The sequence below is a fragment of the Dendropsophus ebraccatus genome, chromosome 2, assembly GCF_027789765.1.
Source record: "Dendropsophus ebraccatus isolate aDenEbr1 chromosome 2, aDenEbr1.pat, whole genome shotgun sequence".
Taxonomy (NCBI): Eukaryota; Metazoa; Chordata; class Amphibia; order Anura; family Hylidae; genus Dendropsophus; species Dendropsophus ebraccatus.
In genome coordinates this window covers 31,769,684-31,794,057 of record NC_091455.1, presented here as the reverse complement: position 1 = coordinate 31,794,057, position 24,374 = coordinate 31,769,684, and the positions used below count along the sequence as shown (strand labels likewise).

Genomic DNA, 24,374 nt, shown 5'->3' with positions numbered 1-24,374 from the left:
GGAAAATCACTGAACATGTGAATGCAGCCTAAACGTGGAGGAGGGAGACTGGCTTAGCTTGCATTCACACAATCCAAGCTCTCCTGTACATAGCAGTAGCTAAGCCCCGCCCCCACCACCTGTGTTCTGTCTTGGTCTCTCTGCCGCTAGAGGTGAAATTCCCCTAACAACAGGCAGTACACAGGAGATTGCAGAGAAGTGAGACCCCTAGTGGCCAAGACTTTAGAGCATTTTTCTGCAGTGAGGAGTGATTTACAAAGTATGTTAAGGGAAGGAAAGTCTTTTATAATATCAGGGACCTTTTAAAGAAATTGCCATAAAGACATCAGCATTTTTATATTACAATAAGCAACATTTAGACACCAGTCATTTTTATCTTTAAAACTTTATTAGATGTAGCTGCAAAACATTCTTAAATAAAAGTATCGCAGGTTAATTGCTCAGGCTCTGTTCACACTCCATCATCTCTGTATGGAAAAAAACAGCACTGCATGTAGCCCCATATGTCCATTCAAAATGGCCACAATGTAGGTGTGAACAGAGACTTACTTACTGAACAGTGTCTGACTTTATCTGAAATTCTGGAAACATTAAATATTTTAAGAACAAATAAAATCTACTTATTACTAGAATTCTGGCTTCCAGCCAAGAGAACCAAGATAACTTAATGTTGTTAGTTATGGTGATCAGCTGACTGTCACAAGGCCAACTCTTCCAACCCCAATAGGAGCTGTCCCAGCCGGGCCCTGCTGCCTCATAGGGCCCAAAGGCTGCTGAACCACATAAGACAGCAGTATTATAAATGGTGTGAAGTCCTGTTACTGATTTTGCCTTTTCGGACCAAAGGCTTCACTTCTGACTCACAATGATCCCCTGGTATAACCAGAGGTAACCCCGCTCCCCCCGCACATATGGCCAACCATTTAGCACTGCTCATTGGCTTATATTGCCGATCTGATCGTACTAACTTAAACTGATGTCTGGATGTAGTAGTGCACCTTAGTGCTTAAAGGCGTACATCAATTACGTTATGCTGTAAATGTTTGATAGGGAAAGACCACACATCTGGTACCCAAACCTATGGGGAGGACAGGGGTCCAAACATCACAACTCTTGTAAGGGGCCGTGTCGGTCCCATAGAGAATGAATGGAGGACAGGTCACAGTGGCCATAGTGGCGTGATGAGTGCTACATTCATTGTCTTCCTTATTGGTGGGGGTCCTGTTGGTTAAACCCCCAATGATCAGCTTGTTTCCCATATCCAGTAAATATGGGAAAACCTAGACAGCCGATATCACATGGATAAAGGCCTGACAAGGCAAAAGGCAAAATCCCCCCAATGATTGTGAAAGAATCATGTCTTCTTCAAATCCTATAAGGCCCATTGCACTACATCTGGCAGCAGCTCATCCCATACACTTCAATAGGACAAGCATCAGAAAACTTGGGATATGCTGACACCTGGTGGTCACTACTGGTAATGCAAGGAATCTAACTTTCTCAAAGCACCTATCCTGGATTTGGTGAGCTGGTGACATGTTCTACATCTAGTACTGGATGCACCCAGCAGTGTCATTCCTGGCTTTGTATACTCCAAGCTATGACTTTAAAAGTTACATCAACCCAAAATGTCAAACGTAATGAAGACGCTGCTGGAGATTGCTCACCGACATAAATATTTAAAGGTGTAATGAGGATTCACTGAGTACAAGTTGGGAAGAAAAATGAAAATTCAGGGTGGCATTTAGCTGGCAGGACATTGGATGTGACTAATGGTACATTGTGAGTGTCCTATAGGTCTCATCAGATTGTAGGAAACTAAACCAGTCTGTTTTAGCTGCAAATTCTACAATTCCCCTTCTACATAAAAGCACAACCAAATAATTAAAATATAAAGAAAACCCCTGCAGCAGCCTCCTATACAGAAACATAAACTAACCACTAGTCACAGCCCTTCGCTTATACTACCTCTACATCAGCAGCAACGTCATAACACAAAAATTGGTTTCAACATATAAAACCATTCAGACGGCCAAGGCATCAGTAGAGATGAGCGAACCTTGAGAACGTTCGGATTCCCCCAAACCCGAACTCTTGGTATTTGATTGCCGGTGGCAGAAGAAGATGGATGCAGCCCTAAGGCTGCCTGGAAAAACATGGATACAGCCATAGGCCATAGTCTATACCCATGTTTTCAGGACTCATCCAACTAGGATGGGCTGCATCCAACTTCTTTAGCCACCGGTAATCAAATGCTGAGTTCAGGTTCAGACAAACCCACACTTTCTCAATGTTCGCTCACCTCTACACATCAGCAATGGGCAACAATTACTTTGTTTCAGAACAACACCTCCCTATCTCCTCTGCGGAACAAGAGGTAACAGTGCAATTCAGAACACTAAAAACAGGCACATAAATATATATATATAATGCTCCAGTGATGCTCCACCTATGAAGCAGAAGTAAATCAGGAATAGAGATGAGCGAACCTCGAGCACACTATGATTCTTTCAAACCCAAACTCTTGGTATTTGATTATTAGTGGCTGAAGAAGTTAGATGCAGCCCTAGGGAGCCCTAGAAAACATGGATACAGCATATTGCCTATGGCTGTATATACAGGCAGCCTTAGAGTACTTTTAGACAGGCCGATAGGGGCCCGATAACAAGTGTAAAAGAGCGCCGATCCTTGCAGCCCTTGCTTAAACTGTATACATTATCCATGCTCCAGGGCTGCTCCTGCAGTCCGCTTCTCCCCGGGTCCCGCACGCTGTAGCTAGCAGCTGTATATCGTCAGTCGCGCACCGCTATTACACGTAGCGATGCACGGTCAGCGCCCGACAATTATAGGTTCTAACCTATATCAACGATCAGCCGATGATCGTTGTCATCGGCTGATCGTTGTATTTATTACACTGAGCCGATTCGGCCCGATACGGCCAATTATCGTTCCGTGTAATAGTACCCTTAGGGTGGAATCCAACTTCTTCAGCCACTGGTAATCAAATGCAGAGAGTTCAGGTTCAGATGAATAGGAGTGTGCATTCAAGTAAATGGCCCAAAGCTGCAGAACCAGGCACGGCCACATGTATAGAGGTGTCACTGTGCCCTTATTCTGTTGTGGTGGGATTCCCATGAGTCTATATCACAGTGAGTGAGGATTGAGGATTGCCCATCAATGCATATCCTAGAACACTCCTTTAGCATAATATATATATATATATATATATATATATATATATATATATATATATATATATATATATATATAGTAGAGCACTAATATAAGCATCTAATACACCTGGACCATTGTACTACAAACAGGAACAAGAAGTTAGCAATAATATCACAGCAGTGACCCCACTGATACCCGTCTGAGCCCCCTGTACACTACACCCCCCAGGAATGGAGTGAGCACTGGGGCTTCTGCAGCTTTGGTCACGGCTGTGTATCCTGCTTACATCACAGGGTCGGCATCAGCAGAGAATCTATTCTGTGTTATGGGGGTCACTCCTGTATGTGATGGGGGAGGGGGTTTCTCATACTACAAGGTGGAGCGTCACTGGATAACTGGCACAGAGGATAAAACTATACCAAATGCAAAAGTTCTACCTAATGAATTAAGCATCTTCTTGGGTTTGTTGAATGATCCCTATTGTTTCCTCTTAAAGGGTTTATCCCAGACTGCAAAAAGAGGTTCCCTTTACTTACGTGAAGAAGCACCACTCATATCCATGGGCTTTGTCTTAATAATTCATCCCTATTGGAGTGAATGGGACTTAACATTAGACAAAGCCTGTAGACAGGAGGAATGCTGTACTTGGAAAAAATACATACTGGACAACCCCTTAAAGGGAATGTCCACCTCCTCTTTGAGGTTATGTATGTTGATTACATAAACCCTGTGTAGTCTGTAGGTCTAGCTCCATCATTCTTCTACTGCAGGGATGGGGAACCTTCGGCCCTCAAGCTGTTGCAAAACTACAACTAAAGCTTTGGCTGTCCAGGCATGGATGGGAATTGTAGTTTGGCAACAGTTGGAGGGCCGAAGGTTCCCCGTCCCTGACCAGGGAGACACATAGGTCTGCATAGGAGCTGTATACATGAAATGGTAACATAGTTAAACTTGGATAATTAGCAAATTTTAAATATTAGAACAATAAAATAGTTGCATGGGGACAAACCCCTTTAAGTCCAGGCACAGTATTAAAGGGGTTATCCAGGATAAGTAAAGACACAGCTATTTTCTTACATAAACAGCGCCACCCCTGTCCTCAGGTTGTGTGTTGTATTACAACTGAGCTCCATTCACTTCAATGGAACTGAGCTGCAAAACCCACAGACTGAGGACAGGAGAAGTGCTGTTACTGAAGGAAAGCGGCCATGTTTTTCTAAGCCTGGATGCGCCCTTTAAAAATGATTTGTGATCCTATCCAACTCCACTCATTAGGTGTTTCTCAGTCTTTGGCATATTATATAGCAGCATAAACCATATACAGGGGATAGGAGTAAGTCCTGCGAGCGGCCCCCCTTTTGCTCATACACAACGCAGGATGTGATGCGGCCATTACGTATGCCAGGCGTCACTGCAGAACATCAGAAATCTGCATCCAAAGTGAAGACGTTATCCGCTGTGTGAGACATCACAGCGAAGCGCTGGTATTCAGACACGCGCTTCTCAAAGAAATTAGTTTTTCCCTCCAGAGAAATATTCTCCATGAAGTCAAATGGATTTTCTGCATTAAATACCTGAAATGAACAGAAGAAGAAGAAACAAAGTCATGAAGATGAAGTAAGGAGTAGAGGTACAACAGCTGGGACCCCAAATGTCCAGGGTATAGGCAGCAGGAGGTCTTGGTTATGAGTCTCTATGTTATATTTAGGAATGGGGATATTGTTTTGGAGACAGTCAGCAAGCTGCTTGGCATATACTCCTCTAATCACATACCTGTTGCACTAAAGGGGTACTCCATCAGGGGAAAAAATTCTGTCCAACAACTGGTTTCAGAAAATTACACAGGTTTCTAATTTGCTTCGATTTAAAAATGTCAAGGATTCCGGTACTTATGGGCTGCTGTATGTCCTGCAGGAAGTGGTGTATTCTTTTCAGTCTGACACAGTGCTCTCCGCTGCCACCTCTGTCCCTGTCAGGAAAGGAGAGTTTTGGGGATTTGCTGCTGCTCTGGAGAGTTCCTGTCATGGACAGATGTGGCAGCAGAGAGCACAGTGACTTGAATGAATACAGCACTTCCTGCAGGACATACAGCAGCTGATAAGTACTGGAAGACTTTATTTATTTATTTTTTAATAGAAGGAAATTACAAATCCTGGCACCAGTTGATTTGAAAGAAAAAGACTTTTGCCAGAGTACCCCTTTAAGGGGTTATCCAGAATAGAAAAGACACAGCCACTTTCGTTTAAGGAAAGCGCCTCCCCTGTCCTCAGGTTGTGTGCAGTATTACAATTTACAGTCATTTCAATGGAAATGAGCAACAAAACGCACATCCATACTGAGGACAAGAACAGGGCTGTTTCTAGAAGAAAGCGGCCATATTTTTTTTCCTAACCCCTTTAGGACAGGTAGTTCTTTAGTTGCCGGTGTTATCTTTTTTTTTTTTGCTACATGTTCCAGAATACAAAAAAAAAAAATCATGCTGCAGCAAGGAATGCTGGGAGAGTTCAGCTGTGTAATAAATGTAATAAAACATGTAGTTTAACCCCTTAATGACCAGAATTTTATTTTTATTTTTTTGCAACTTTGCACAATTTATTTCTGCAGCGTTTTTTTTTTACATGACATGCTGGGCTGTTTTTAATACCTCTTTAATATAAAATTGAAAGTAAGCAAAAAAAGCAGGATGACAACCAATGTGCTTTCCTCCAGCTTTCCGAGACTTCCTAAGCCCTGTTCACACACTATTTTACCTGTATTCAGGAACATAGTATGTAGTATGGTTGCTGATCATGTATGTACACAGGATTGGGGCACAGGATAGGGTGGACCTATGGGACATGTACTAAGAACAATGGATAAATACACTGGAACTCATTACCTTTGTAAACCCCAGTTCCCCCAGCAGTCGATCTGCCACAAATTCTATATAAGTTTTCATTAATCTGCAGTTTATCCCGATGAGATCCACAGGTAAGGCTTCTGTTAGGAACTCCTATGGAGGAATAAAGGTAATGAAATCCGGGTAACACAGACAATGTGTATAATACAGCGAGGGCTATAAACCTTTCTCCAGCGGCAATGATCATTCCTGTGTTCCCGAATGACTGCCGCCACACGGCTCCCTGATCTACTACTAACGGACAGACATCTTGTAATAAAGTTGCTAAACCACAGACCCTGGAAGCATTCAGTAATAATGTATAACGCTGGATATAGTGTTACATGGAGCTGAGGTAGTGCTACTCAGGTAGGAAACTGATAGGAATGAATCGAGTGTATATAGAGCAATGACGTCCTGTCGGATCCATCGTACAATATAGGTTACAAATGCACTGATGTGTTATTGTACAGACGCAGCATGTGAATATAGACATGGATGAGCTCCAGAACCTCAGATAACTGACCTGCAGCCCTGTCTAGTCCAATCTCAATATGTCCAGGACTCCCTCTCGCCTACGTCTATGGGGCACCCTCCCTCTTACGTCTATGGGGCACCCTCCCTCTTACGTCTATGGGGCACCCTCCCTCTTACGTCTATGGGGCACCCTCCCTCTTACGTCTATGGGGCACCCTCCCTCTTACGTCTAAGGGGCACCCTCTCCAGTGTCTATGGGGCACCCTCTCCAGTGTCTATGCCGCACCCTCTCCAGTGTCTATGGGGCACCCTCCCTCTTACGTCTATGCGGCACCCTCCCTCTTACGTCTATGGGGCACCCTCCCTCCTACGTCTATGGGGCAACCTCCCTCCTACGTCTATGGGGCACCCTCCCTCTTACGTCAATGAGGCACCCTCCCTTCTACGTCTATGGGGCACCCTCCCTCTTACGTCAATGAGGCACCCTCCCTCCTACGTCTATGGGGCACCCTCTCCAGTATCTATGGGGCTCCCTCTTTCCAGTGTCTATGCGGTACCCTCTTTCCAGTGTCTATGCGGCACCCTATCCAGTGTCTATAGGGCACCCTCTCCAGTGTCTATGGGGCATCTTCTAGAGTATCTATGGGGCACCCTCTCCAGCGTCTATGGGGCATCCTTTCAAGTACCTATGGGGCACCCTTTCCAGCGTCTATGGGGCACCCTCTCAAGTATCTATGGGGCACCCTCTCCAGTATCTATGCGGTACCCTCTTCAGTATCTATGGGGCACCCTCTCCAGTATGTATGGGGCACCCTCTCCAGTATGTATGGGGCACCCTTTCCAGCGTCTATGGGGCACCCTCTCAAGTATCTATGGGGCACCCTCTCAAGTATCTATGGGGCACCCTCTCCAGTATCTATGCGGTACCCTCTTCAGTATCTATGGGGCACCCTCTCCAGTATGTATGGGGCACCCTCTCCAGTATGTATGGGGCACCCTTTCCAGCGTCTATGGGGCACCCTCTCAAGTATCTATGGGGCACCCTCTCCAGTATCTATGCGGTACCCTCTTCAGTATCTATGGGGCACTCTTCTCTGTCTGACATTGTACTAGTATAATATTCAGTATAATAAGAGAAGACATTACCTGCTCTATTCTCACGGCACTGGTTATAATCTCAGTGACGCGCTGTTCTGTGGGTTTATTCACCAGGTAGTGAAACATTAAACAAGCAAAATCACAATGTAGACCCTGGAGATAGAAATGTCAGATATTACATGTACAGTAATAGCCGTAATAAAGCAAACAAAATTAAAGAGGCTCCGTCACAAATGCGTCTCTTACATACATGATTGTAAGTAACTTTGTTATATACAGGTTTCCTTTTTTTAACATTTTCTATGTTAAAATTCACCTGAAACATGTGACCAGTAGTTGTCTCCCTTTGCCTCAAACTGCAAACATGTGTACTACTATCAGCAGCATGGCGGCTCAGTGGTTAGCACTGTATATGGCAGTACAACGGCTCAGTGGTCAGCACTGTATATGGCAGTACAGCGGCTCAGTGGTCAGCACTGTATATGGCAGTACAGCGGCTCAGTGGTCAGCACTTTATATGGCAGTACAGCGGCTCAGTGGTCAGCACTGTATATGGCAGTACAGCGGCTCAGTGATCAGCACTGTATATGGCAGTAGAGCGGCTCAGTGGTCAGCACTGTATATGGCAGTACAGCGGCTCAGTGATCGGCACTGTATATGGCAGTACAGCGGCTCAGTGATTGGCACTGTATATGGCAGTACCGCGGCTCAGTGATCGGCACTGTATATGGCAGTACTGCGGCTCAGTGATCAGCACTGTATATGGCAGTAGAGCGGCTCAGTGATCGGCACTGTATATGGCTGTACAGCGGCTCAGTGGTCAGCACAGTATATGGCAGTACAGCGGCTCAGTGGTCAGCACTGTATATGGCAGTACAGCGGCTCAGTGGTCAGCACTGTATATGGTAGTACAGCGGCTCAGTGGTCAGCACTGTATATGGCAGTACAGCGGCTCAGTGGTCAGCACTGTATATGGTAGTACAGCGGCTCAGTGGTCAGCACTGTATATGGTAGTACAGCGGCTCAGTGGTCAGCACTGTATATGGCAGTACCGCGGCTCAGTGATCGGCACTGTATATGTCAGTACCGCGGCTCAGTGATCAGCACTGTATATGGCAGTACAGCGGCTCAGTGGTTAGCACTGTATATCGCAGTATGGTGGCTAAGTGATGGACAGGAACTTCCAATCTTCCTAGAAGTTACAATATAGCGGTACCTTACTCTAAATATGATGTTAGCATTAGTCATGCTCATATGTTACCTCATCCCGACTGATCAGCTCATTGGAGAAGGTGAGTCCGGGCATCAAACCTCTCTTTTTCAGCCAGAAAATAGCAGCAAAGGATCCGGAGAAGAAGATGCCCTCTACAGCAGCGAAGGCCACAATTCTCTCTCCTATAATGAACAGAATATGAGAAGGTAGTGTAATAGGGACATACGTCTGCGTCTGTAAGTCCCAGCCTGACTGTGTGTCCTAAAGTGATGGCGGTCAGTTTGGATCATCAGGTCTATGGTCGGGCCGGGATTTGCAGGTGTGATACAGATGCACAAATGTGTCCATATTACACTAGTGTGAACCAGACAAAGCAATGTATAGACGGCAAATATCAGAACCCTTTTCACAATGAGGGAGATACAAGTCTGACACATACAGCAAAATGTACTTTAAAGGGGTACTCCTGTGGAAAAAAAAAATCTTTAAAATAAATTGGTGTCAAAAGTGCCAGAGATTTGTAATTTACTTCAATAAAAAAAAAAAAAAAAAAAACATCTCCAGTCTTCCAAAACTTATCAGCTGCTGTATGTCCTGCAGGAAGTGGTATATTCTTTCCAGTCTGACACAGTGCTCCCTGCCGCCACCTCTGTCCATGTCAGGAACTGTCCAGAACTGTAGAAAATCCCCATAGAAAATATCTTCTGCTCTCCAGACTGAAAAGAATACTACTTCCTGTAGGACATACAGCAGCTGATAAGTACTGGAAGACTTGAAATATTTTACTAGAAGTAAATTACAAATCTCTGGCACTCTGGCACACCAGTTGATTTAAAGAAAAAAATATTTTTAATATATAAACTTCCACATGTAAATTACACTACACCTTATAGGAATGATCATAGGGGAACATCTAGAGCTGGACTGTCAAACCTTCGGCCCTCCAGCTGTTGCAAAACTACAATTCCCATCATTCCTGGACAGCCAAAGCTTCGCTTTGGCTGTCCAGGTATGATGGGAATTGGTAGTTTTACAACAGCCAAAGGGAGGCAGGTTTAACACCTGTGATCTAGTGCAATAATTTTAATTTAATTTTAGGGCACCTATTAGGGCCGCTGGGTTCAGGTTCTGCCACATTTACTGTAAGCTCAGCACTAGTAAGGAACATATGTCACAATACGAGCAGCTCCAGCATAGTAATACTTACCAAAGGAAGCTTTTCGGTTCGATATCCATTGTAAAGCCCACTCTGCTTTTCTTCTAACACACGGCATTGTTTCAATAGCATTAAATAAATAAGTACTATAAAAAAAAAACACAAAAAAACAGATATAAAAAATTTAAGTAAGCACTAAGTGAGACTAACAATTCCTTTTATACTTGTTATTATCTATTTGGTCTCCTTCCCCCAGTTCTGAGCTGCTGCTTTCTGCTGAAGACACAAAAAACTGTGTGTAAGGGTTTGTTTGTTTCTGTCTCTTCTCCTCCCCCCTCCCTTCTGAGACGGCTGACAATTCCCTGACAGGCTTTATCTGCAACTTTGTAGCTACTTTTTAATGCTGGTTGGGTTCATCTGAGGAAGTTGCTGGTAAACTCACTGTGATTAATCCTCCTGGCATTACAAAGTTGCTACCAAGTTGCAGATAGGGACTTGTTTACATCAGCCTTCTTGGAAGGAAGGGGGAGGAGGGTAAGACGGAGAGAAAGGCTCACACACAGATTTTTGTGTCTTCAGTAGAAAGCAGCATCTCAGAACTTGAGGAAGGAGACCAAATAGATAATAACATGTATGGAAGGAATTTTTAGTCTCACCATGGGATAGCAACACATGAAAAGTTATGTTTGAGCAGAATACCCCTTTAATTTTTTTATTCTGAATGCTCATCGAGTCCAGTCTAAAACCTTTTGTGCCTGGTAGACCCCATTTTATTCTCTGGTTAGATACAATATTAATTTTTCATGCCTCCTGTTGGCAGAGAGCAATGCATTGTGGGAGTTCCGCAGAAGTGAATGCATTCCCTGCCTCCCAGCCCTCAGTACCGTTTCGGAGGATCTTTGATATAGGTCTCAATCAGCAGGCTGTACATTTCAGAGTGAATATTCTCTATGAGAATCTGAAAGCCATAAAAGCATCGAGCCTCTGGTATCTGGACCTCCTGAGTGAATCGCTCCACCTGAGGAGAACAGAAAAAAAGGAATTTATAACTATAAACCGGATCACTCAGGACAAATATACAGTCAAAGCAATGGAGACGCCCCAGGGCTTAAAGAATATGCAAAAACCTCAACTAAGGCCTAACCCAAAGCAAAACATTGAGTGCAAGCAGTTAGGGGCAGGGTGCCTCTGCTGTCCCCAATGGATGTGTTAGGGACTGCAGGTCTGCTCAAGTCCTGGTCCCAGCACAATGCATATTGCTTGCAGTCCTAGATACAGCTCATGTGATACTAAGCCTCCCCTGATGTCTATGATAATGCATGTAAGCATTAATATACAGATTAGAGATCAGGGGAGGCCTAGTATTGCTATCACTGAATACATATAACTGTGCTGGGATCAGGGCTTATGCAGCCCTGCAGTTTCTGACACATAGGGGGAGATTTATCAAACATGGTGTAAACTGAAATTGGCTCACTTGCCCCTAGCAACCAACCAGATTCCACTTTTAATTTCTCACAGACTCTCTGGAAAATGAAAGGTGAAATCTGATTGGTTTCGAGGGGCAACTGAGCCAGATCTACTTTACACCATGTTTGATAAATCTCCCCCATTGTGTGTATTCCACTTAAACATAACTTTTGCTATATTGCTGCCTATGGTGGACTAACAATTCCTTCCATACATGTTATTATCCATTCAGTCCTCTTCCCTCAGTTTTGAGTTGCTTTCTGCTGAAAACACAAAAATCTGTGTGTGAGCTTTTCTTTTCTCTCCATCTCCCCCTCCCTTCTGAGATGGCTAATGTAAACAAGTCCCTGGGTGGCTTTATCTGCAACATTGTACATTTTTGTAATGCTAGGAGTGTTACTCTTAGGTCAAACTCGTGATGTACTCACTGTAATTACTCATCCCTGCATTATAAAGAAGCTACAATGTTGCAGATAAAGCAAGTCAGGGACTTGTTTACATCAGCCAGCTCAGAAGGGAGTGGGAGGAGGGGGAGACAGAGAGAAAAGCTCACATACAGATTTTTGTGTCTTCAGCAGAAAGCAGCAGCTCAGAACTGGGAGAAGGAGAATTAATAGATAATAACAGGTATGGAAGGAATTGTTCGTCTCACCATGGAAAGCAACATATCATAAGTTATGTTTGAGTGCAACCCCTTATATTACAAAGTTATATAACTATATTAAAGAACTGTAAAACATGTTATTTATTGGAATACCTCTTATGTACGGTTACATCAAATCCTTGTTGAAGGAGATCCCCAGCTCTAATCCCAGACATGCTACATATAGTATCAGGGTCCACGCCCATTGTAATCTTACAAGATAGAGGGCCAGAAGACAGTATAGTAACACATATAACACCTACCAGATTCTCATTCACTATGCCATCACTAGCAGCAAAGAAAGCCAATACATGGGAGATAAAGAACTTCTCATCTGATGTCAGCTTCTCCCAGTGGGCAAGATCCTTGGTTAAATCCACCTAATAGGAAGATTAAGCCAGTACATTATATACAGTAGATGATATACAACAGATAGTACATCAGTAATATAACATGCAACAGATCATGTACAGCTAAAAAAATATACAGTGGATTCTAGGTTAGGTTGGGTTCACGCTACGTTTTTTTTTATCCCTTTTTGCAAAAAAACAGAAGGAAACACGGATGCAATTGTGTGCATCTGTTTTGATCAATTTTTCCATTGACTTCCCTTAAAAAAAAGGATCAAAACACATCCTTTTTTTAATGTACACAAAAACGTATTTGACCTTATTTTTGTGTACATTAAAAAACACTGATGCGTTTTGATCCGTTTTTTTATAATAGAAGTCAATGGAAAGATGGATCAAAACAGATGCACACAATTACATCAGTTTTTTGTAAAAATAATGAAATAAACAGATTGTAAAAACGTAATGTGAACCCAGCCTTATCAATTTGTAGCAGATGCCCCCTTGGGGGCGCACATCATGTCTCTAGGGGTCTCTCCCTCTGTTCTGTTGTGCCTTACATATGCAGCATATTGTAGGATCAAGGCCTTGGGGTTACTCCAATATAACTGATTTGGGTAGGAGGTACTGCAGTAGATAATATACGGCATGGTATATTGTATGATGACTGGGGGGGGGGGGGGTCACTGCTGTATATAATATATGCTAAATAACATTTCAACATTATTATACACAGTAAGTATTAAAAATATACAAAATATTAAGTATATGACATGTATTTAACCTGTACAACAAACAGAACATAAGATATAATCCACTATTATCAAGGATGAACAAAGTTTTGGAAATTTTAGGAGCCAATTTTCTGCAAATGAAAAGAAAAGAAGCGGCGTCTCGTCCTTACAGATGGGGATGATGAAGTATTTTATAGGAGCAGATGGCCGGTAATTTCATAGAGAATACATTATTTTATTGCCTTCTTCTGTCACTCTGGTTTCCTGTCTGTTTACATCTGGGCCGGCAGATCTCATTGAGGTTTTATTGTCGCCACAAAACAGAAATCAACGGATCACTGAGGTCCCCGGATCCCGTAACTGAAAAACTCTGCAGGTGCGTTTGGTAAAATATAAGGCGATGGTGTCAGTATCACTTCATTTTCTTGCTTTTTTTTTATTTCTTTTTTTATTTGTATATGTATCTTCTTTGTGTCTCTTCTGAAGTCTGAAGTACTGTCAGGAGATGTGACCACCATGTTAGATGGTATCATAGTAAAAAAAAAACTCTGTTGTACAACTTAACCATACAATACTCAAAGCCCCTGGTACTCAAAATTGTCTGGAGCCTGGCAAAAGACTCTTTGGGTGGTAAACTTTGCAACTGCTTTATTAGATAAGTGGTCCAAACAATGGAAACTGCAGTTGAATGTTTCCAAATGTAAAATAATGCACTTGGGGAGCAGGAATCCTCTTTCCGAGTATCATCTCGGCAGTTCTGTGTTGGCAAAGACTTCAGAAGAGAAGGATTTAGGGGTAGTGATTTCTGACAGCTTTAAAATGAGTCACCAGTGCAACCAGGCAGTGGGGAAAGTTAATGGTATGCTGGGCAGTATATATATATATATATATATATATATATATATATAATGGTATGCTGGGCTGTATATAATGGTATGCTGAGCTGTATATATATATAATGGTATGCTGGGCTGTATATATAGTGGTATGCTGGGCTGTATATATATATATATATATATATATATATATATATATATATATATATATATAGATAGATATATATATATATATATATATAATGGTATGCTGGGCTGTATATATAATGGTATGCTGGGCTGTATATATATATAATGGTATGCTGGGCTGTATATATATAATGGTATGCTGGGCTGTATATATATAATGGTATGCTGGGCTGTATATATATATATAATGGTATGCTGGGCTGTATATATATAATGGTATGCTGGGCTGTATACATATATATATATAATGGTATGCTGGGCTGTATATATAATGTTATGCTGGGCTGTATATATATTGGTATGCTGGGCTGTATATATAGTGGTATGCTGGGCTGTATATATAATGTTATGCTGGGCTGTATATATATTGGTATGCTGGGCTGTATAGCTAGAGGTAGAACCAGTAGGAAGAGGAAGATTGAGATCCTACTGTATAGAGCTCTAGTTACAACGCATCTGGAATACTGTGTCCAGTTCTGGAGACCTCACCTACAAAAAGATACTGATAAAATAGAACGGCAACAAAAATGGTGGAGGGTGTAAGGCATAAAACGTATCAGGAAAGACTCAAGGATTTGAATCTGTATAGTCTGCAGGAAAGAAGGGAAAGAGACAACATGATGGAAACCTTTATATACAGCATGTTAAAGGACTAAATAAGGTTTAGGAGGCAAGTGTTTTTAGAAAAAAAAATGAACTCAAGAACAAGAGGACACAGTGAGAGGTTAGTTGGGGGGGAAAGATCAGAAGCAATGTGAGACAATATTACTTTACTAAAAGAGTAGTAGATGCTTGGAGCAAAATTTCCTGCAGAGAAATCTAATAATTGCTTTTATCATGCCCAAGCCATGGCCAGCATAAAACACTGACGGGTTCCCTTTGTAGAATATGTACAGTGCCTTGTGCCCCCTTGAACTTTTCAACCTTTTGCCACATTTCAGGCTTTAAACATACAGATATAGAATTAAATTTTTTTTGTGAGGATCAACAACAAGTGGGACACAATCGTGAAGTGGAATGAAATTTATTGGATCTTTGAAATCTTTGCAATATTATTCGCCCCCTTTACTTTCAGTGCACCAAACACAGTTCAGTGAGGATCTCTGAATAATCGAATGTCGTCCTAAATCACTGATGATGATGAATAGAATCCACCTGTGTGTAATCAAGTCTCCGTATAAATGCACCTGCTGTGTGATAATAATAATAATAATAATAATAATAATAATAATAATAATAATAATAATAATAATAATAATAATAATAATAATAATAATAATAATAATGCTTTTATTTGTATAGCGCACACAGATTCCGTAGCACTTCACATAGTTTTTTTTGCCAATTATTGCTCCCTGTCCCCAATAGGGCTCACAATCTAAATCCACCTATCTGTATGTTTTTGGGTGTGGGAGGAAACCGGAGTACCCGGAGGAAACCCACGTAAACACGGAGAGAACATACAAACTCTTTGCAGATGTTGCCCTTGGTGGGATTTGAACCCAGGACCCCAGCACTGCAAGGCTACAGTGCTAACCACTGAGCCACCATGCTGATATTCTTAGGGTTCTGTTTAAAGCGCAGAAAGCATCATGAAGAGCAAAGAACACACCAGGCAGGTCCAAGATACTGTTGTAGAGAAGTATAAAGCCGGATTTGGATACAAAAAGATTTACCAAGCTTTAAAGGGGGTTATCTAGTGCTACAAAAACATGGCCACTTTTCCCCCTCTCGTCTCCAGACTGGGTGGGGTTTCAAACTCAGTTCCATTGAAGTAAATGGAACCTGTCACCCTGTGGCCCCAGGCAGAAACGGACATACCCTGCAATAAAGCTCAATATACTTACCACATCGGTCCTGGACCACATCTCGCTGTTGACACAGAGAAATTGCTGAATTTTCTTCTTGCGTCCATTATGGTAATGAGCGCCGCCGGGCCTGAAGTCCAGCCTTCTCCACACCTCCGACAGTTGACACCGGTCTTTTTCCTCCTCGTCTTCTGTCTTCTCGCCTGATCCCGCCCAGGCGCCATGACAGATGTTCTCAGCGCATGCACAGTTTACAATTGAAGCCACTCCACAGCTTCACTGTTTGCCGCGCATGCGCAGAAGAAGTGACGAGACCTTTGCAAAGGCGCCTGCCTGGGAATTCGTGAGAAGACTGAAGACATCAATCAAGTTCCAGGAGGCATGGATGGGCGGCGACGAGAAGAGGACCTCATGAATAAGTTGGACTCATCCGTCAATTCCTATGGACGTTGGACTCATCTCGGCTCATTACCATAATGGGCGCGAGAAGAATATTCGGCAATTTCTCAGTGTCGGGACTGGGACCGATGTGGTAAGTATATTGAGCTGTATTGCAGGGTATGTCCATTTCTGCCTGGGACCACAGGGTGACAGGTTCCCTTTAATTGCAAACCACACCTGACTTGGAGACAAGAGAGGGAAAAAGTGGCCATGTTTTTGTAGCGCTGTATAACCCCTTGAAACATCTCAAGGAGCACTGTACAAGTGATAATATTGAAATGGAAGGAGTACCAGACCACTGCAAATCTACCAAGACCCGGCCATCCCTCTAAACTTTCATCTCGTACAAAGAGAAGACTGATCAGAAATGCAGCCAAGAGGCCAATGATCACTCTGGATGAACTTCAGAGATCTCCAGCTGAGGTGGGAGAGTCTGTCCATAGTCATACACTGCACACATCTGCCCTTTATGGAGGAGCGACAAGAAGATATCCATAAAAAGTCTCGCTTAAAGTTCGCCACAAGCCCCCTGAGAGACACCAAACATGTGGAAGAAGGGGCTCTGGTCAGATGAAACCAACATCCAACTTTTTGGTCGCAATGCAAAACAATATGTTTGGCGTAAAAGAAATACAGCTGATCCCCCTGAACACACCATCCCCACTGTCAGACATGGTGGTGGCAGCATCGGGGTTTGGGCCTGCTTTTCTTCAGCAGAGACAGGGAAGATGGTAAAAATTGATGGGAAGATGGACGGCGCCAAATACAGTTTTTTTATTTGTCAAAAAAGTTTAAAATAACCAATAAATTTCTTTCCACTTCATGATTGTGTCCCACTTGTTGATTCTTCACAAAAAAAAATTTAAACTTTATGGGGGAGATTTATCAAACATGGTGTAAAGTGAAACTGTCTCAGTTGCCCCTAGCAACCAATCAGATTCCACTTTTCTTTCCTCGCAGACTCTTTGGAGAATGAGAGGTGGAATCTGATTGGCTGCTAGGGGCAACTGAGACAGTTTCACTTTACACCATGTTTGATAAATCTCCCCCAATATCTTTATGTTTGAAGCCTGAAATGTGGCTAAAGGTTGAAAAGTTCAAGGGGGGCGAATACTTTTACAAGGCACCCTATGATTTAGGGTCCTTTTACAGGCCCAGATAAATCAATTAATCGCTTGTTTAGTGAAGGACAAGTGATGATTTTTTTCTTTTAAACGATTCACACAAGAAGATAAATCTATATGAAAAGTCGTTAATGCCATCTTAATTGTGTTCCTATCTATACTTTGAATATTCGTAATTGCGTTCATATCTATATACTGTGAGTGATGAGTGTTTACACCGAAAGACTTGAGAACGATTAACAATGATTTTGAGGTCAACTCAAAAGATCAACGACACAAACAATTTTTCCTTCAGAGTTTGATCACTTAAATTCTACTCTTTATGCCACAATGTCACTATGTCATAATATTGCTGTAAATGACAAAAAAAATTTCAGTAAAAATATTGAACCAGATCACTTAAATTCGAACAATTTAATAATTTTTCGCATGATAATCAGCCCATGTAAAAGCCCTTTACTCTGAAATACTGCAGCGTATCATTTAAGGCTGGTGATGTGGGGAAAAGCCAATGGAGACCTCCTGGTTATTCAGAATCCCCTTGCTGATAAGGAGAGATGAGTGAAACCACAGTAAGTTCAGGCTTGCAAAACTTTGAACTGTTGGCATTTGACTCCCTGTGGGTGGAGAAGATGGATGGAGTCCTAGGGAGTCCTGGAGAACATGGATGCAGCCTAACATGAGCTAATTTGCACACTTTTTTTTCCAAGAGAGCAATGCTTGGAGTGTAGGTCTCTCTGTGCCGACAGGAGAAACAATAACCCCAATATCTATTCCAGTTGTGAGACAAGAACAGGCTTCTTCCGGAAACTACACTCCAACATGGCAGACGTCAGGTAATTGTGACTGACATTCATCTGATGTGTGGCTGCAAATACAGATTTATATGAAGTAGTCTACTTGTGGAGACCACCAGCTGGTGTAGGGAGCCTTATAGGCCAGGCAATGCCCTCTGGATATGCAAATAAGCTCTCCTCCAGAAGAAAGAAATCTGGCTCTCTAGCGGCGGCTACCCTGTAGGCCAATGTGATACTTCATACATGACTAGGGATTATCATCTCCTATTATCTTCTGGAAAATCATCTGTAGCTAAGCATGGGGCCAGTAGGACTCCATTGATATAAAAAAAAAAAGCTGTACAGTCTGGAATGCTGCTTCTGGAGGAGACTAGCCCTGTAAATAGAATGTTTCTAGAAGAATAGTTCTGTACATACAGTCTGACAGAACATACGTATAATGGCGGACATCTATGCAGCTATATATTGAGGGCCATACACTATAGAGGAACTATTACTGGTCTTCACAAACATGGCCATGATAGGAATGAAATAAACCCCAATGTTCTCATCTATCAACACTGGCCTTGTAGCAACCAATCAGAGCTCGACTTTCAATTCCTAAACTTTTCTACAAAAATGAAGCTGCGCTGTGATTGGTTGCTAGGGGCAACAAGACAAATTTTTATTTTAGTTCAGGGGGCTCTGATCACACCACCATCAAGGCATCTGTTACTATGGAAACCACAACTGCAGTGCCAGGCCTATCAAATGATAGACATCAACTAGGCCCAATTATTTACTATGGGGTCTATCACCAGGAATAGCGCCGCACGTTGGTAGAGGGTAGAGATGAGTGAACCTTGAGCATGCTCGAGTCGATCCGAACCCGAACTTTCGGCATTTGATTAGCGGTGGCTGCTGAAGTTGGATAAAGCCCTAAGGCTATGTGGAAATCATGGATATAGTCATTGGTTGTATCCATGTTTTCCAGACAACCTTAGAGCTTTATCCAACTTCAGCAGCCCCAGCTAATCAAATATCGAATGTTCAGGTTTGGATCGACTCAAACCCGAACCCGGTTCGCTCATCTCTAGTAGAGGGTGGTAGTGTGACTATGTAACATACAGAATACACATCCAGCAATCACTTACTTCCTCCACAGTCCAGAATGAAGCCTGCGCCTTCTTATACATTTTCCAAATGTCCGGATACTGGATTGGGAAAATGACGAAGCGCCGGGGATTCTTCCTGAGAAGAGGCTCATTCTCATCACCGGCTCCATTACTAGCGCTGCCTCCATTCTGCAGAACAGAGAGAGGACACAGTGATAAAAAAAAAAATCGTCATCTAAATGTTATAAAAAGGCCCAACATTTCTTGAGAGATACATCGGTGGGATATTTATGGATAGTGTAATAGTTATCTCTCCTGTCCCCCCCATACATATGTTCTCTATGGGGAGGGTTAAGCCGCAGCCAGAGAGCTTTCTCTTATATCTCCCAGAACAAAGGGGATGGGCAGATTGCAGACATTGATCACTGCTGTGACATAGACATAGCATTGATCAGTGTGATAGGCGTTCTGCTCATTGAGCCTACCTGTGGCAGACTCAATGACCAGAAAGCCGATCAGACCGCACGGAGGAAGGTAAGAGACCTCCGGCGGTCCGATACAGCGATCAGGACCCCCGCAGTCACACTGCGCTGGTCCCGATCGGTAAGTGACAGGGGACTCCCCCTGTCACTTACACTTAAACGCTGCGGTCGTTATGGGGTTAATGACACACTGCAGCCTGTCATTAACGGTGATGGCCGGGCTGCTCACTGCAGCCGGCCCCCACCTCCTATGAAGCGCGCTCCATTGTCTGGGGACAGACATCCAGGGAGTACCGGTACGTCCTTAGTCGTCTAGGGGTTAAAGGGGTACTCTGGCAAAAATGTTTCTCTTTCAAATCAACTGGTGTCAGAAAGTTTGTCAGATTTGTAAATTACTTCTATTCAAAAATCTCAGGTCTTCCAGTACTTATCAGCTGCTGTTTGTTCTGCAGGAAGTGGCATATTGTTTCCAGTCTGACACAGTGTTCTCTGCTGCCTCCTCTGTCCTTGTCAGGAACTGTCCAGAGTAGTGGGAAATCCCCATAGAAAACCTCTCCTGCTCTCTAGACTGGAATGAATACACCCCTTCCTTCAGGACATACAGCAGCTGATAAGTACTGGACGACTTGTGGGGGGGGGGGGTGATTTTTTTTGTTATAAAAGTAAATGACAAAACTCTGGCACTTTCTGACACCAGTTGATTTGAAAGAAATGTTCACTTTTTTTGTCCACTGGAGAACCCATTTAAAAGCAAAAAGTTTCTAAATCACATAAAACTAGGATTTCGTGACAACTTTGCCTGCAACAGGTGTCTGTGACGAAGGATTGACATCTTAACTGTAATGCATTGCAGCTAATGTAAGTAAAAGGAGTTTATTGTCACCCGTAAGTGGCCAAAACAACCTACAGACTGTCACAGTGACAAATATTGCTGGTGCTATGGAGGGCGTTTGGTGCGGAGTGAGGGCATCATAGCTGGCACTGTGGTTGGTACTGCTATGTGGGAAGTACTTGTCCATAAGGGAGCCTAAAATCTTCAAAACTTTTAGCATGGTGAAAAAAAAAAAGTTTCTACTCACGGCATACACCACAATGTGTGACCGGGGGGCGGCATTACACCTGAAGTCTATAGAGGAGTTTTTGTCCAGTAAAATGATGGACACCATTAAAGTCAATGGGGTCCATTAGGCTCACTTGGTGTACTTCGTGCTCTGGATCGGTCTGCTTAGTTTTCTATCTTAAGTCTATAGGCCTGATAGGGACGGCTGCCATTTGTCTTCATGTGTCAGAGATTAAAAGCAGCAGGTACAGTAGCTGCAAACTGTAAGGCTGGGTTCACACTGCGTTTTTAGCATACATTTATCGGATCCGTTTTTTTTTTAACGGACAAAAAAAATAGTGTCAGCAATGTTTTTGTGTCCGTCAAAAAAAACGGATCCGTTTTTTTTATAATGGAAGTCAATGGAAAAACGGATCAAAACGGATGCACACAAATGCATCAGTTTTTTTCAAAAAAAACGGATAGCAAAAATGCAGTGTGAACCCAGCCTAATAGATGTGGCAGAAGTGGCATCCACAGAAGACAGGCTACACCTGTAATACAAGTCTGTCCTCAGCGGCATCTAATAACAACACAGGAGTCTGGGAGACAAAGACTGTCACTAAAGTGCTTAATCCCATAAGGACCCTCTAACATTACTGTATGGAAACCATGAAAGGATGAAGATTTGTCCCGGCCAGGTGCTCCGCTCATTTACAGTAACGCTCATCCTATAACGTCAGGACACATCATCCTCCTCTGAAAATGAACAGGGAAGGTTCAATAGGCAAATTATTATTACGATTATTATTTTTTCTAATTTTTTTTTACTTTACTAATAACAGCGCCCCTCCTGTCCATAGGCAGTGTATGGTACTGCAGCTCAAGTGGATGTGACTGAACTGCAATACTGGATGCAGCCATTGCCTATAGTGGTGCAAGGCATGAGGGTGGCTTTTAGGAACATTGCCATCCATTGTTATTATCAATATTTAAAGGTCACACTGTCCCTTTAAATAGGATTTAAATGACCCCAGCGACCAATCAGATTGCAGCTGTTACATAACCAGAGCAGATGCAATGACATAGGCTGCTAACACGTATGTGGATCTATAAGGATCATTATACTTCTTCTAGGTTAGATCTTCCTATTATAGAGGGGACATGGTGCAGGTCCCACACAGCGGTTCTGTGCAGCTGCGTCATCACATCCCCCCTCCCCTCCTCTATACCGGGTCACTCTGCGTCTGGCGCCAGTCCCATCAGGTTATGATGGCGCTGTGTACATTACCTGCTCTCCGGTACCGCAGCCATCATCCCCCGGAGGAGGAAGCCTGCTGTCCCCCATAGCAGCGCAGCCTCAGATGCGGCCAGGGGCTGAGCCTGGTGCTGTGTGACCAGGAGGAGGAGGGTACAGGGTGAGCGCTAGGACCCGGGCCGCCCCGGATCCTCCTACACAGGGAGGGGACAGAGCGCACTGCAAAACTACAATTCCCATCATGCCTGGACAGCCTTCGGCTGTCCAGGCATGATGGGAATTGTAGTTTTGCACCAGCAGACGTTAATTTATACATTGTGTGGATCAACAGCCACAGACTTAAACGGAAATCAAAAAATTATTTTCCAGCGTGTGAACATGGCCTTATAATTATAGGGGAAATTTATCAAACATGGTGTAAAGTGAAACTGGCTCAGTTGCCCCTAGCAACCAATCAGATTCCACCTTTCATTCCTCACAGACTCTTTGGAAAATGAAAGGAGGAATCTGATTGGTTGCTAGGGGCAACTGAGCCAGTTTCACTTTACACCATGGTTGATAAATCTCCCCCATATGGCTAGTGATGTCCACAATTGCATGGGCCCATACATAGGTATAGGTGATCAGAATAATATGGGCCATATAATAGCGTGCAGTACGGTTCACGGTCCTTTTTACGGAACCATAAAAGTTGAGTAAAAAAAATGTCCATTAAAATAATTGGGTACTACACTGTCTGTAGTTACGGATCCCTAAAGGGGTCATGAACAGGGGCGAGAACGGCAAAGCATTATACCTACGCCCGTGTGTGTGGCGTGGATGACGACCAATGACTAGAGATAAGCAAATTTACAGTAATAACTAAGCGAGTCGCTTCATTATCTCTGCAATCCGCTCATCTGCCTGCTGTCTTTGTTTTTTTTTTTGTTTTTTTTTAACTCACTGCCGCTCCTCCCTGAGTGCCAGGAAAAGCTAGGTCCAGTCTTGGAAAACTTTTCCCAGAACCCAGGGAGGTGCGGCAGTGAGTTTAAAAAAGAAAACCAGCAGGCGAATTGCAGAGATAATGAAGCGCTTTGCTTAAAGGAGAAGTCCAGAGAAAATTTGTATTAAAGTATTGTATTGCCCCCCAAAAGTTATGCAAATCCCCAATATACATTTATTACGGGAAATACTTATAAAGTGCTTTTTTTTCCCTGCACTTACTACTGCATCAAGGCTTCACTTCCTGGATAACATGGTGATGTCACTTCCTGGATAACATGGTGATGTCACTTCCTGGATAACACACTTCATGGATAAAATGGTGATGTCACTTCCTGGATAACATGGTGACATCACCATGTTATCCAGGAAGTGACATCACCATGTTATCCAGGAAGTGAAGCCTTGATGCAGTAGTAAGTGCAGGGAAAAAAGCATTTCCCGTACTGAATGTATTATTGGAGATTTGTATAACTTAAAAATAAAATATTTGCCGGACTTCCTTAATTATTGTAAATGCCCTCATCTCTTCCTATGACTGATGAATAGAGCAATTGCTATGGATGTGTGAATGGACCCCATACACTGTTAGGGCCCTTTTAGACTGAGTAAAACAGGCAGAATACCACTAACCTTAGTATTACACAGTTCCTCTATGGGATGGTTCCCACTTCTCCACTCAAAGAATTAACATGTCAATTCTTTGAGCAGAGCGCCACAGAACCATCCCAAAGAGACACTGATGCAGATGGGATTACACAGCAGGGGGCTCCGCCACAAAATTCTGCCTGTTTTGGTCAGTGTGAACATGCCCATAAAGGAATACTCCAGCAAACGACTTTCTTTCAGACCAACTATTGTCAGAAGTAAATTACAAATTTATATAACCTTCTATTTTAAAATCTCCAGTCTTCCAGTACTTATCAGCTGCTGTATGTCCTACAGGAAGTGGTGTATTCTTTCCAGTCTGACACAGTGCTCTCTGCTGCCACCTCTGTCGATGTCAGGAACTGTCCAGAGCAGGATTTGTTACTGCTCTGGACAGTTCCTGACCAGGACAGAGGTGGCAGCAGAGAGCACTGTGTCAGACTGGACAGAATACACCACTTCCTGTAGAACATACAGCAGCTAA

General features: G+C 43.0%; 1 protein-coding gene across 1 annotated transcript; it reads right to left on the bottom strand.

Moving 5' to 3' along the window:
* Positions 1-389: 389 nt before the first annotated feature.
* On the bottom strand, positions 390-22,468 carry RRM2B (ribonucleotide reductase regulatory TP53 inducible subunit M2B). Its single transcript, XM_069957281.1, has 9 exons — positions 22,295-22,468; positions 19,522-19,671; positions 12,373-12,489; positions 10,881-11,014; positions 10,048-10,142; positions 8,889-9,022; positions 7,676-7,780; positions 6,053-6,166; positions 390-4,748 (listed from the first exon to the last, which is right to left on the bottom strand). The coding sequence occupies exons 1-9, from the start codon at positions 22,349-22,351 to the stop codon at positions 4,596-4,598; spliced, it is 1,059 nt and encodes a 352-aa protein (XP_069813382.1). The 5' UTR covers positions 22,352-22,468; the 3' UTR covers positions 390-4,595.
* Between the last annotated feature and the right edge of the window lie 1,906 nt (positions 22,469-24,374).

Coding starts and splice junctions, on each gene's coding strand:
- RRM2B (XM_069957281.1), bottom strand. CDS start 22,351: ATGGGGGACAGCAGGCTTCCTCCTCCGGGGGATGATGGCTGCGGTACC. Junction 10,143..10,880: donor ATCAAAGATCCTCCGAAACG/GTACTGAGGGCT, acceptor TTTTTTTTATAG/TACTTATTTATTTAATGCTA. Junction 4,749..6,052: donor GGGAACTGGGGTTTACAAAG/GTAATGAGTTCC, acceptor TGTTCATTTCAG/GTATTTAATGCAGAAAATCC.